The 14,619-nt window shown below is 37.7% G+C and overlaps 1 protein-coding gene across 1 annotated transcript in view; it reads right to left on the bottom strand.

Moving 5' to 3' along the window:
• Positions 1 to 265: 265 nt before the first annotated feature.
• The window catches only part of ECPAS (Ecm29 proteasome adaptor and scaffold), a 73,161-nt gene continuing 58,807 nt past the window's right edge, over positions 266 to 14,619 (bottom strand). The window contains exons 38-49 of the mRNA XM_070938570.1: positions 13,998 to 14,064; positions 13,338 to 13,429; positions 13,183 to 13,249; positions 11,254 to 11,445; positions 9,049 to 9,257; positions 8,439 to 8,482; positions 7,514 to 7,706; positions 6,002 to 6,146; positions 5,141 to 5,246; positions 4,514 to 4,602; positions 2,698 to 2,769; positions 266 to 565 (exon numbers count right to left, since the gene is read on the bottom strand). Coding sequence (XP_070794671.1) covers positions 426 to 565; positions 2,698 to 2,769; positions 4,514 to 4,602; positions 5,141 to 5,246; positions 6,002 to 6,146; positions 7,514 to 7,706; positions 8,439 to 8,482; positions 9,049 to 9,257; positions 11,254 to 11,445; positions 13,183 to 13,249; positions 13,338 to 13,429; positions 13,998 to 14,064 — 1,416 coding nt within the window. The 3' untranslated portion in view covers positions 266 to 425. The remainder of the gene's footprint in view (positions 566 to 2,697; positions 2,770 to 4,513; positions 4,603 to 5,140; positions 5,247 to 6,001; positions 6,147 to 7,513; positions 7,707 to 8,438; positions 8,483 to 9,048; positions 9,258 to 11,253; positions 11,446 to 13,182; positions 13,250 to 13,337; positions 13,430 to 13,997; positions 14,065 to 14,619) is intronic.

The raw sequence follows: 14,619 nt of genomic DNA, 5'->3' as shown, positions 1-14,619 counted from the left end.
CAAAAAGTTTGCTCTCTGGTGTTTTGCTATGATTTTCATTCATTAGATTTATATAATAAGGGCCATTTTTTTTGTGTAAACTCAAGATTCCCCAAGTCTTAAGTCACAAAACAAGGTTCTCTTTCACAAACGAACAATTTCCAAAAATGTCCTTATGTAGCTTGGGTATTTTTCGCTTCATACTTTCAAGGCTTGCATTTTAAGTAAACCGCTTCATAGGTTGTTATTGTTGCTTTTAAGGGGGAAAAAAAAGGAACTAATGGGGAAGAGAATCAAGGTGTTCTTTATTTGAGCCAGGGAATTTATGCATGCTACAAAAATCATCTTTACTTTTCCTCTACTGTATGTAATACGGAGCTCATTGCACTTATTTATTTTATCTTTTTGCTTGCTTTGTTTCACGTGGCACTTGATTGGTATTCAATTCAATCAAGATTTTCTAAAGTTTTCTTTAATAAAGATGCTTTTTCTTGTAGTTCGGGCCTACTGTCCAAAGTCAGTGCTGTTAAAGAGCCAATGAGGACGTCTCTACTTTCAGTGTTCAGGCTGTCCCACTGTTTGGATTCTACACAAGAAAAGGGAAAAAAGAAGGGCATCATCACCAATTTTCAGCTAAAACTAGCTCTTAAAATGGTTTCTGATAATTAAAATACAATTTTAATCATTAACATGCGAATATCACTTGATAGTGGTAAAAAGACAGCTGATCTAAGTATCCCTCCCACCATCAAATTTCAATTGATGAGAGATCCTCTCTGGATAATGCAATATGACTCTGCCTAATAATGATGAAAATAGAAGCATATTTTTTTTTTGATATTCTATAACCCTTCATATCTTTGTTGTAAGACAACTTCAGCTATTTTATAAAATTACAAATTGAAGTAAAAACTACAATAATTAAAAAGTTGCATTAATATTTTAGCCATTTAGACTACCTGGAATCAACCAGTGTTTTGGAGGTAAAAGAGGTAACGGAAAACAAACTTACATTAAAATATACATTCAAATACACTTATATTAAAATATAACACATGCAATAATTAAATCATAAGAATCATGTTCTTTTTCTAAGTATAGGCATAAAAAAATCTATGTGAAATGAAGTGTTGGAAGAAGGTTGAGGCACAAAGAAAATGCTACTTTAAAATTTACTCTTCTTTTTCTCAGTGAATCAATATCATTATCTCCTTAGATGAGTTGAGTCCCATATAGCGTTTGAATAGAGATGTGTAAAATATTTATAAGGACTGTGATGGCGCAGTGGTTAGAATGCAGTATTGCAGGCTAACTCTGCCCACAGCCAGAGTTTGATCCTGACCTGCTCAAGGTTGACTCAGCCTTCCACCCTTTTGAGGTCGATAAAATGAGAACCCAGATTGTGGGGGGCAATATGCTGGCTCTGTAAACCACTTAGAGAGGGCTGTAAAACACTGTGATGCGGTATATAAGTCTAAGAGTGCTGTTGCTCTTTTGTGCGCAGCCTGATTCACACACGTCAGATGGTTTTGACTGCTCCATACTGAATTGAAATATGCATGTTTCAGATATTTTGGAACATGTACGGGACAAAATAGTTGTCTATATTTTGGATACAGACTGAAGTGCATGTACCCAAGCAGAGGTGGTTTGGAGCACAGATAAAGAGTGGCAAAAAGACAAAACTGGCAAAAACATGTACAGACGTTGGCGGCAGAAGCAACAGCAGCAGCAGAAAGATCTTGGAAGGTTTCCAGAGAAAAGACTGGCTGAAAAGAGAGGAGAGCATGATGGGGTAACAGCTCTGCAATAGTCTCCCTGGAAAATGATGCTGGAATCCTCCAAGTTTCAGTCTGACCCAAATGTTCTGGAATTTGTTTCTGCAAAATTGCACTTAATACAAAATAGTTTGACTAGAACTTCTGAAACATGATGGATTTTTGTTTGAAAAAAAAAATATTTTCCATTTTATATATATATCCCTACTTTTGAACCAGAACCTCAGAAACAGGTTACACAATAACCTGGGTTATTCCCAAACACCCATTTAAAGGTTAGGGCAGCATGTCTCACTGAGCCCAAAGCAAATTAAAGACCAGAGGATTCCGTTCTGGACTAGAATTACAATCATTTATAACACTTAAAGGATTTTGATCACTTTTGACACTATTCAAAGCATTACTTTAATGCTTGAAATAATTGCTATTTTAAAAAGTTCATCTAAATCTTAGAGCAGTGGGCAAGCTGAAGCAATTTTGCTAGGTGGCAAAAATTTAGAAAGCCTACTGTCTTTCAAATGAATTTTTATGTTTTTTTCTGATTGTCAATGTATCTGTAGTTTTCTAGATACAACCAAGGGTAATGAAAACATTTGTAAATTCTGTATTTCTTTTTCAAAATACAGTGCTGTGTTGCTTTGCTATTGAAGTTTTCCTATTAATTAAATTTTCCAACTTGGCATCATCTCAAATATACACAATGTGTGCTTTTCAGAATATCAAATGTTTTAAAAGATTTAGTTGCAAAAGAAAATAAGAAATAAGAAAATAAGAAAAAAAATAAGAACAATCACTATGTCGAGCAACTGATGTGCATCAAGTTACAAAACATGAATCAGGTTGGCCAAAACTGTTCTTTAAAACAAAATGGGATACAATCCTGTCCATTCAGCCTTTGGATTTAAGGAATAGTCTTAATTTTCAGAATTATAATTCTTACCTTCAAGTTTGGTGAGCAGCACCTCTATTACCAATAAAGCTTCGGTTCTTATGGAAGTGTAACTTTTATTCTCTGATGAAATAAGATTTACATTTAAAACGGTGAATACGAATTATGTGTATAATAATATAGTTTTGTGCCATAAATATTAGCATGAAGAATTTATACAACTTTGACAGTGGCATGCAGTATCTCAATTTTTACTTTCTCGTAACCCCAATTCTAGCACGGATTTAATAATAGACCATATTATTATTATTAAGTAATATTGTTAAATTATTCTTCAAACAATAGTGTTATTTTAACAAATAAATTGATTTGTGTTGGAAATGAACTTGCAATGATAAGTAACAGTTGCATGTCTAGATGATTACTAGCGACTGATTTATATATTATCCACCTAAAGTTAATTGCAATATAGATGATCTTTCTGGTCTAGGTTAATCTGTGTGTTTTCATAATGTTTTGGGAAGTATCCATCAAAGAGAAATTGGTGGTACCTAAGACAAAAACTAAATTTGACTTAATTTATAATTTATAGTTAATACAATTTAATGTGAAATAAATTCATGTAATTTACTGTCTTTGCTCTCAATAATTCTCATTTTGTCAAATTAATGATAAATAAGCACAGCTTTTAAAATCTCTAGGGGCTGTACCCCAAGCCTTTTGTAGGCAGCATGAAGCCCTGGGTTCTCAAATTATCCATCTCTATCCTAATATAAAAAAAGGATAGCAGGTACATACCATTCTCTGCATCATTAAAGTTTCTTTTTTTTTTAAAAAAAATGTTCTCTTTATATCTGCAGTATTAAATGTTATACAGACAGAACCTTAAATTATATCGATCTACCTCTTCATTCTGTGTCATGGACAAATAGCTCTTGGTCTGATCTCCGTACATATACAGGTAATATTCGACTTAGGACCACAACTGAGCCCAAAATTTCTGTTGCTAAGCAACATAGTTAAGTGAGTTTTGGCCCATTTTACAACTTTTTGTGCCACAGTGGTTAAGTGAAAATGACTTCCCCATTGATCTTGCTCGTCAGAAGGTTGCAAAAGTTGATCATACTGCAACCGTCATAAATATGAATCAGTTGGCAAGCGGATGAATTTTGATCATGAGACCACAGGGAAATTGCAATGTTCATCCGTGTGAAAAACAGTCATAAGTCACATTTTTTAGTGCTGTTGTAATTTTGAACGGTTACTAAATGAACTGTTGTAAGCCGAGGATTACCTATATGTGGATAGCAAGGAATATGACCTCGACAGGGATGTGCAGGCTCCACTGCCAAGGCAAGAAAGTTAAATCAATTTTAAAGCCAAGAGCATCCAGGTTACATGTTCGGTTTTTTTGAAAGTGGCTCAGAAAAGACCTTTCTGATCCTGAACTATAAGGAGGAGGAAGAGGTATTGCAAAATCAGATTTGCAAGATTCTGCTATTTAGCCATTCTCAATAAAAATAAGTTATAGGATATTTAATTTCATGGCTTGGTCTATCTAGTGTGCCTGACAATAAGTGAAAGAGGAACAATCTTTTTCTCTTAGTTAAAAATTTGGGAAGAAGCAGAATGCTGAAATTTCAAACTTTTTTTTACATCTAATCCAATAAGCAGAATCCAAATAAGAGAACATCTTAAAGATACTATATGGGTATATGCAAATCCTGCTCCGCTGGCCAGAGAAGCAATCATAATTCTTGATCAGTTGGCTGTCACAATGAAACTTTGGAAGATTCTATTTAGCTACATTTAGGTTTCAAGCAAAAACAAGTGGATAAAGAAAGCACAAGACTGAAAAGATATTTACCTAGTGAATGAGTGATGGAGGAGCAGGTTTCCAACAATATTCTTGCCAAAGCCTCGGGGTCAGAGTGCTCTGCTTCAAATAATAACAACCTATCAAATGGAAGAATATAAGCATCATTTTTTCCTCAAAGAACACATCTTAAAATTCCATCTGAGTGAGCTGCAATCATCTGAGGCCTTCCATGTGGCTGTTGTAAATACCGAAGATGCTACACACTCAGTTATCGGGTGACCTTTGCGGAGCTTGAAATTTCAGTTCCACATACATTGCTCCAGTAGTGGGTTTCAAATCCCGTCGCTACCGGTTCGCTTGTGGATGCGTACGCGCTCGTGCATGACGCTTCTGCGCAAAGACATTTGGGCGGGTGGGTGGAGCCTGCCGCCGCCACTACCGGTTCGCCCAATCTGGGGCGAACCGGTAACAACCCACCACTGCATTGCTCCTTACTTAAAACATGCCAGTTTCCCAATGCCAGTCAGTGGAAGTAGATAGGGAGAAGAGGCAGTGAGATCCACAAAGCTCAGGATTCAAAGGATTTTGAATCAGTTCATCTCCACATGCTACTGTGAGGGATGAGTGAATGAACAAGTACAGAAGCAGCAGCTCCAGCACCCGCAGAAAACTTACCCTTGGAAAAAAGCCTTCATGGCTTGGAGAACACCGAGCTGTACTTTCCATGTACCAAGTCTCAGGCGCTCACACATTAATCTGCATAGCTCTTGTCGATAGCAGCCTTTAAAAAAAAAAAGAAAGAAAGAGATCAAAATATAGACAATCTATATACCGACAAGTCTCAATGCTCAGTTACAAGGAGCCTTAGAAGATCTGATAATGGCACTTGGGTTGTTAAAGGGGGCAGGAGCCAGACTGACTTTCCTGTCAGAACTGCAATGCGTTCTAGCAGTTGCCTCCTCTTCTGACATCCATTTTCTCAGTCCCTCATCCTTGCCACCCATCTATGTTCTAGAGCAGGGGTCTCCATCCTTGACAATTTTAAGCCGGGCGGACTTCAAACCCCAGAATTCTGGGAGTTGACGTCTGCTAGGCTTTAAGTTGCCAAGGTTGGAGACCCCTGTTCTAGAGGACAATCTCCCAAATGAATGTTCATATTATTTTCCAAGCAGATTTACTGTTCTCAATAGCTTAAATAAATATAGCTTCAAAGAAAACTAAGGATCAGGAACAAAGACAGGAGCCTAAGAACAAAGGACAAAATTTGGCTTCTCCCTTGAAATATTCAGATTCTAACCTTTCCCTTTTTGCCGCTTCCTTTCTGAAATTAAAAAAAAAATGCTCATCCCACTTATTACAATCCTTATATTTAGGTTAAATCATAAGACGTTAAGAAAGTTAACCTTAAAAAAAATGCAAAGCAAAAGAACTGCAACAAAACCAACAACCAATACAATGAAATTATTTCCTTCCTCTCCTATGAGTTCTTGCAAAAGCTAAAGATAAAATAGTTCAAATTACTGGAATTAGACCTACACTGTGTTTCTGAGTTTTTAGGCCAGGCTTTGCCTAAACTTTCAAAGGCACAGAGGAGAGCTTCAACTTGGAGTTCTTTCTCATTTTCATTCTCATCTTCATCATCTTTGTGCGACGAATTTTTTCCTACATTCTCAGGACAATTCTGCAGTGGAACCAGAGTGTGTGAAATTCGAAAGAGAACGAGCAAGCAGAAGAAAAAATAATGGCTTTTATACTTCTCTTTTTTACAAACATCCTGACAGCAGTTCCATTAAACTATTCTACATTTGGTTAGTAACCAAGAATTCAGAGTAATATACTGAAATATAAAACATTTTATTTACATGAAAGCTAATCATGGCATCTCTACTGCAGGAGATCAAACTTGCAAAATTTAATTAGCATACCAATAAAAATAATGATTTAAATCCAATAGTTGATGGCAGGGACCATTTCTTTCATTTCACAGTTCAGCCAAGAAGTCACACTAGCCATACCTGCCTCATAAAAAGACAGATCCCAAGAGAATGTACGCTTCACAAATTGTTTTTACAATTTTAGGTTCTTAATTATCTTCACTGAGAAGAGAGTCAATCAAGGAAATAAAAAACTAGTTATCAATGTAGAAAAAAAATAAAATTTTATGGAATGCTACTAAGATAGAAGTGTCCCCAAAACCTAAGTGGATATTAAGAAAGTTGAAAATAGCCCTTCTGTCACAGGTGCATTAGCTGACATCTGACCTATCTTTGTTAAGGATTGCAACCCATTTGAAAGCAGCATCCTTCAAAGAGGAAGGTGAGATATAAAGGGGTGATTCAATTGATTGTTCTCCAAAGAAAGATATAGGATTGAGACTGAGTCTTCAGAAACAAGAAGTACAAAGGCATTAACAATTTCTGGCTTCCTCCAATTAGCAGGCAGTTCATATGAGGCCTTTCTGTTACATAGCAATAGCAATAGCAATAGCAATAGCACTTAGATTTATATACTGCCTCACAGTGCTTTACAGCCCTCTCTAAGCGGTTTACAGAGTTAGCATAATTGCCCCCAACAATCTGGGTCCTCATTTTACCCACCTCGGAAGGATGGAAGGCTGAGTCAACCTTGAAGGAGGTCAGGATTAAACTGCTGGCAGTCGGCAGAATTAGCCTGCAATACTGCATTCTAACTACTGTGACATATATCAACATAGTACCAGCTGGTAATGCTGAAAATTATTAGTATAAAAATTCTAAAGAGATTGTTAGTTCTTCTTTGGTCAGACTGAACAGTAAGTTTTTTTAAAAGCAAGAATGAACAGCAAATTAAGTTGTGTTTCTGCTTTGGCCGCAAGGGGGGATCTTATTAGTTCAGCCTGGTTCAGCTTGAGATGTCCTCCCCTCTTTTCACAACATAAAAGTTAATCCCAGCAAGATTTACAAAGGTTTTTATATGGATTACGTAGAACAATTCACAGAAGTAGCAAATCCAAAAATGTACTATTTTTAATGATGCTATATCAAAATTCAAGGAGGGCTGAAAGATCACCTTCTTTATTACTGGAAAGATTATGTCTGTCAGTTCCTGGAACCTATTTTCTTGGGTAGCCTTAAGCACATCAGCCATACACCGGAGCGCCACAATCTTGTACCGTAGGTTTTCTTTGCGGCATTCTTTCAGCATTGCCTGTACGACATCATCAACACTGGGCTGGTTGGGCAAAGGCTTGCGCAGTTCCACACTAAAATCAATAAAGGATGAACAGGACATGACTGATCTATTTGTCTCCTGAATGCAGTAAGAATAATACAGTATCTGTGTAAAGTAGCTGTGGGGGAAAAAAAACTAGAATACTAAGTAAAGGTTCAGCACTGAGCAAGGAGTGCTAGCTCCTTGGTTGTTTACTGAATTATGGATATCTATATAAGGAATGCTTGTAAGTATGGATATGTTGTGCATATGAATGTACATGCATCTCAAATGCACTTCTCCATTCCCTACTTCATCCTTTTTATTTAACATCCCTGGGAGGAGGGGGAGGAGGGAGGTTTTTGATTCTTCGGGACTTGACTGAAGAAGTCTTTGCAGTTTTCTTTTGAAGGGGGTTTTGGAAGTGGTTTGCCATTGCTTCCTTCCTAGGGCTGGGAGAGAGGAACTAATCCAAGGTCACCCAGTTGGGTTTGTGCCTAAAGTAGGATTAGAACTCATGGTCTGTTTCTAGCCTGTTGCCTTAACCACTACATAAAACTCAATTTCTTTTGTCCTATCAATTACTAGAAATCTTCTAGTTCATTTCTTTTGAAATAATTTTAAACATATTTCCACAATATTTTTAGGAAGTAAGAGACTGTAGTAGTAGTAGTACCTAAAGTCCCTTCAATACTTCTCCGGCAATCAATGAGGAAATTCATCTCACCTCAAACTGTTTTATATAGAGAGAAACTTTCAGACCAGGAGATGAAAATATTTTTACCTGCATGAACAGACGACACTGGCAATTGCTTTTAACAGCTCTTCCTAAAAACATTATAAACAACACAAGAGATAAATTTTAGTATGTGATTTCTATATTGTCCCCACAAAAATTTTGAGCCAAATATGCAAGTTACATCTTGTATGAACATTTGATTGTGAATTATAATGATATCCAGTTGGGTGAAAGACCTGAGAGAACAAAAAACAATGCCTGACCACAAAGCCAACTCAGCCTGATTTACATTACTATAATACCAAACATCCTTCTATGGTAAATTTGATTTTCCCAGTTGGCCTCATAGAATTTCATTTTAACATCAAACACTAACTAGCATATTAATGATTCTGCAAACACAGATCCATTAAACTCACAAATGTTTACCTCAGCACATTAGAGCTTATTTGACAACAACAGGCAAATTGTATTTATCAAATTTATACACCTCCCATCTCACCTAAGTGACCTCTGGACAGTTTATAAAATAAAAGCCATTCAGCCAATTACAGGCAGTCATGAGAAAGGAAATGCAAAGAATTGCAGTGGCTTTTTTTTTAAATGTCCATTTCTAAACCATGAAACAACCCACTGCATAGCTCAGTGCTTTTACCTTTCCAGCCCATGTTCTTCCAGGCAGACCTTGCAACAGAGCCGAGAGCACCATGCCTAAGTGTGGTGGTACCAGAGCGCCAGTCTGCTTTGCTATGGATGCCATGGTAGCTGCTCCTTGTGCTTTCATCTTCCAAGATGGAGACTGCAAAGCTTTCTGGGTCACTGCAATCAATTCCTCCATATAGAGCCTAATGCCACCGTAGGTACCTATGTTTTGAGACACACAGAGTTTGTTAGAATGATTAAGAGAACCACCACCGCTGACGTATATTAATATTATTTATTTATTTATTTATTTATTTATTTATTATTTATTTATTTATTTATTTATTATTTAAATTTTTATACCGCCCTTCTCCCGAAGGGCGGTGCACAGCCGTAATAAAATACATATATCCATAAAATTTAAAAACAGTTTAAAACATATTAAATAATTTGGCCCTATATTAAAAACTAAAACACCCATTAAAATCCGTTCTTAAGCCAGCCCAGCCTGTTGAAATAGTAAAGTCTTAAGGGCACGGCGAAAGGTATGTAGGTCAGGGATCATACGAATCTCCGGGGGCAGTTCATTCCAGAGGGCAGGTGCCCCCACAGAGAAGGCTCTCCCTCTGAGGGTCGCCAGTCAACATTGTTTGACCGACGGCCCTCTGAGGAGTCCCTCTCTGTGGGAGCGTATTGGCCGGTGGGAGGCTATCGGTGGCAGAAGGTGATCTCGTAGGTACCCAGGTCCTAAGCTATGGAGCACTTTAAAGATGATAATCAGCCCCTTGAATCGCACCCAGCGATTCCGGTACCGAATATGGGTAGTCCTTACTTAACTGTGGCAATTGAGGCTGGGATTTTCATTGCTAAGGGATGTGGTTAAAAAAGTCTGATGTCGTGTGGCCGTGGAACCTAGCGGTGGCAATCTTACCAGTTCCTAATACCATCATTAAACGAGGATTACAGATCATTAATGGGGAAGCAGGCTGGAGGACAGGTGAGTATCAGGGAGTAAGGCACGGGAGAGTGCTGCTTTGCTAGGGCAAGTACAGCATATGCAGGTTGGAGAGGGAGAGAGAGAGTGCTGCTGCACGATGTGAGGGCATGAGGGATGAAGAGGGGGTGCTGCTGTCTTGTGAGTGGGTATTGCGGCACCATGCAAGGGCACCATTCAAGGGCAGGAGAGGGTTTGCCTGGGATCTCATAATCTGCAGCAGGGTTCCTTGGGAGATCAAGTGGCAGGAGTAACTTGCAACCTAACCGCCCCTGATGGCTTCCCCGTTGACTTTGCTTGTGTGAAACCAGCAGGGAAAGTTGCAAATGGTGATGATAGGACACAGCAACCATCATAATTGTGAGCCAGTGCCCACGTTGTCAAGTGCCCACGTTGTGATCACGTGACCGCATGGGGGCTGCAACGGCCAGAATCTTTGATGACTGGTCCTAAGTAACGCATGTTCAACAGCAACTTTGACCAGTTGCCGAAGAAGTGGTCGTTAACCAAGAACTACCGGTACAGAGTTTGGGGACAAAGCCTCTAATATGTACTGAAAGATAGCCTGGTACAGTGGTTCCTGCTCTAGAAGTTAAAAGGCCTGGGCCAGCATGGTCCTTTGAATGTTGGACTGCAACTGAGACTGAGATTCAAGGGTTCAGTATGTAAAGTGAATTCACTGTGATTTTGGGCCAGCTGTTTTCTCTCATACCAACATACCCCACCAGGTCATTACTACGTGAATAAAACTAGAGTTGACCCTTATTTATTTATTTAAATTATTTGTTGCCAATCACACTGTCACACAATTCTGGGTAGTTTACAATCTGATAAAACTATAATATAAAAGAGTAAAACAATAAGTACATTAAAACTAACTAGAATATATACTACTTTTGGGTTTTAAGAAGAAAAATAGGATATAAATGAAATTAATTTAATAATTAAATAAATAAACAGGCAAAAAGTCTTAGTTCAAATTGTATTTGGAAAAAGGAAGTCTGAGCATAACTAAAACAACAACAACAACAACCCTCAATGACATGGGGATATCTGTGCATTTGGGGGAAGGGGGAATAAATAATAAAATGAAGGAAGAGGATTTTGCATAATCTCTACCTTAAGAGACCAAGACGACTATTTTATTTTAGGATTTGTATTTTGAGTTTTCGTACTAACAAAGAGTTCAGAGTAGCGAAAATCATGAATGGTAGATCTACTTACCAGGTACATTTTCCTGCCACACTTCAGACCACAGGTTGCCTTCCTCCTTCTCCCCTTTGTCTTCTTCGGGAACTTCATGCATGCCCAGAAAAGCCAGAGGCAAAACGCACTTGGCTTGATTCTTCAGTACATCTGGGCTGTAGCGTCCAATAGCATGCATAGTTAAAGCACAGGCCATTTTATAGACTGGCTCTAAAATAATAATAATAATAATAAAAAAAAAACCACAGTGAGAAAAACATGACTCCCTGCTTTCGTTGGGAGCCTAGGGGCTCAATATTCTGCTTTCTAGCGATGCTCAAAACATTATTCAAAGTTCTGGTCATTTAGAAAACTTGGGATATAGACCTTCAAATCTATAAATCAAAGTAGTGTAACTAATAATAATAATAATAATAATAATAATAATAATAATAATAATAATGAAAGTTTTAGAGAATGAGAAACTCAAGATCTTGTGGGACTTCAGGATTCAGACTGACAGGCACTTGGTCCACAACACACCTGACATAACAATAGTTGAAAAGAAAAAAGTATGGTTCATTGACATTGCAATACCTGGTGATGCACAAATTGAAGATAAGCAGCAAGAAAAAATCACAAAGTACCGGGACTTACAAATTGAAGTTGAGCGACTGTGGAAAAAGAAATCGTGTGCTGTCCCGATTGTAATTGGAGCCCTTGGAGCAATACCCAAAGGGCTACCCCGCTATTTAGAAATTCTAAATTTGCCGGACTTGAACATTTTGACTCTACAAAAAACCACCTTACTCAAAACAGCTTACATCCTCCGACGATACCTTAACAGTTCCTAGGTCCTTGGTTAGGACTCGAGCTGCTGAGCTATTAACCAGCCTCAAAGGCTGTGAATCTCACTAAAGATTAACCAATAAATAATAATAATAATAATAATAATAATAATAATAATAATAATAGCTGAGCTATTAACCAGCCTCAAAGGCTGTGAATCTCACTAAAGATTAACCAATAATAATAATAATAATAAAAAAACTTTATTGTCATTGTAGATATATACACAGTATACCCATACAATGAAATTCACTTAACACTCAAAGACCAGGTCCAACATACATAACAATCCCCAAACACCCCCCCACCCACCACAAATTCCCCGCCCCTAAACCACCCAAACATCCACACAACAGACAGTGCAGCAGGGCTTGTGGAGCATGGGATAGTGGGTTTTTTTTTTTTTTTTTTACCATGACATGGGGCTTGAGGTAACACTCTTTGGCTGGCTGCAGTAGGGCTGGTGCCAGAGTGCAGTTATGTGGGGTTGGCAAAAGGGAGAGATAGGTGGGTGGGGCGAATTGAAGCACCCCTGCAGTTGTAAATATGGACAGGCTACTAAACACCTAAATTTTGATCACATGACTGCGGGGATGTTACAACAGTACATTATGCTACATCTACATTATTTGTATTTTCAGCCTATTCAGTCTATCAAATTAATGAAAGAAGAGTTTCACAAATTAAATAAAAATAATTTTGATACAGACAGCTGGAAAAACACTATTTAGTGGGTTTAGGGCAAAGCTAAGAGATTTCACTGGTGTAAAATCAACACCAGTTGCTTATATAATGAGACAGTTTACTTTTCAGAGATTTTAAAATGAGTCATATTCAAGTAATGTAAAAGCGTTTAAATAGCAAAACTTCTGAATGCATTTTGCATAAGCATTTTTTCTGAAATACTATATCAAATGAAGGGATTTAAAGATAGAAAAAAGTGTTCTGTATGTAAAGCTTAGCAAAAAAAAAAAAAGCAATTCTCAAACTATCCGGGTTGCATTTTAAAATAAAAGTAATAGCAATGTCATACTCATTACATATGCTTCTAAGAACGAAAGATTTTTAAAATATTTAACATGCAACAATGTTTTTAAAATAGTTATCTTAAGCGCATACCTTCCTTCTCCATGTACCAACCGTTGAGCTTCTGGAGCAATTTGTCAGTGCTGCTGTCTCGTGAAGTCTTAAAATAAAACGCAGAAAAACTCATGTCACTTCTGAACCCACAAAACCAGACAGAAAAATCTCAAAACTGAGGAAGCATGACTTACTCTAACTAAATGTCCCAAGGCAAATGCAAAGCTCTTCTGCACCACGCTATTGCGGTCTGTTAGGCCACTAAGTAAAGCACTCATGAGTTTACCTATGTAAGAGAGGAAATTATTTTAGCAATCAACTGTAAATTTCTGTAGAGGCAAGTAAAAAGTCATTTCCCGTCTTTCTGATACAATTAATACAATAAAAAAGATGTGGTGTAATGTATTATACAACTACTTTGACTAGCTACAATGCACCTTGATGGCAACAAAATATAGTGGTGGATTATTAATACTATAATGTAATTTTCCTCAAATAAGTTCCCATACAGTATTAGTTCGAATAAAGGGATCTTTGTTGACTATAAGAATTGATTTCTGGCTTTATGCTGACTTAAATCCATGTAATGGGAAAGACTTCCTGTTTTTCTCCTCTAATGGGAGGAGCAGTAATCTATCCTTCGTTCACCACTTTGTTGAAATGTATTTGTTTTTTTAAAGAATTATCTTATATAAAAGGCTGCATTCAAACAGAAGTTCAAAATCCTTACGGCAGATTAGGAAAATATTTTGTGTGTTAGTAACATTTGGGGATTTATTCACAAAATGGAAAAAAAAAAAAAAGAGTTAATCAGCCAAGGTTTAAAAGGAAGAAAACGTGGCTCTAAAACCTACCAGCATACGGTGTCAAATCTTGGGGGCACTGAGTGGTTAGTGACACAATTACACTAGCACAACCACCCTAAAAAGAGTAAAAATAGGAAAGGCAGAGATTAGTTTATTCTTCTGGGTGAAAAAGAAGCTCATGTCTGCACATTTACCTAGAAACAAGCCCCACTGAATTCAGTGATGCCTACTTTGAATGAACACAGGTAGTCCTCACTTACCGACATAGCAACCATTCGAAGTTACAAAGGTGCTGAAAAAAAGAGGCTTATGACTAGTCCTCAAAGTTCTGGCCATTGGAGCATCCCCACAGTCATGTGATTGCGATTAGGGATGCTTGTCAACTGGTGTGCATTTACAACGGTCACAGCGTTCCACAATTACATGATCAACATCTGCAGCTTTCCTAGCTGGTTCCATTGTGGAAGCTGACAGCCAGTTGCAAGCGCGATCACATGGCATCATGCTTAATGACCCAATGTGATTCACTTAACAACCGCGTCCATGCCTGACAAAGTAATATCGTAAGTCAGGCAGAGTCATGTGATTTTCACTTCGCCACAGCATGGCTTAGCAACAGAGTTGTCAGTCGGTAAATGAGGGCTGCCTACATAGAGAATCAGACCACTAG

This window comes from Pituophis catenifer, unplaced genomic scaffold, assembly GCF_029215685.1.
Source record: "Pituophis catenifer annectens isolate HBS135680 unplaced genomic scaffold, rPitCat1.0.hap2 SCAF_2, whole genome shotgun sequence".
NCBI classification, from domain to species: Eukaryota; Metazoa; Chordata; class Lepidosauria; order Squamata; family Colubridae; genus Pituophis; species Pituophis catenifer.
The sequence above is the reverse complement of the archived record's forward strand: the minus strand, read 5'-3'. Positions and strand labels throughout refer to the sequence as shown.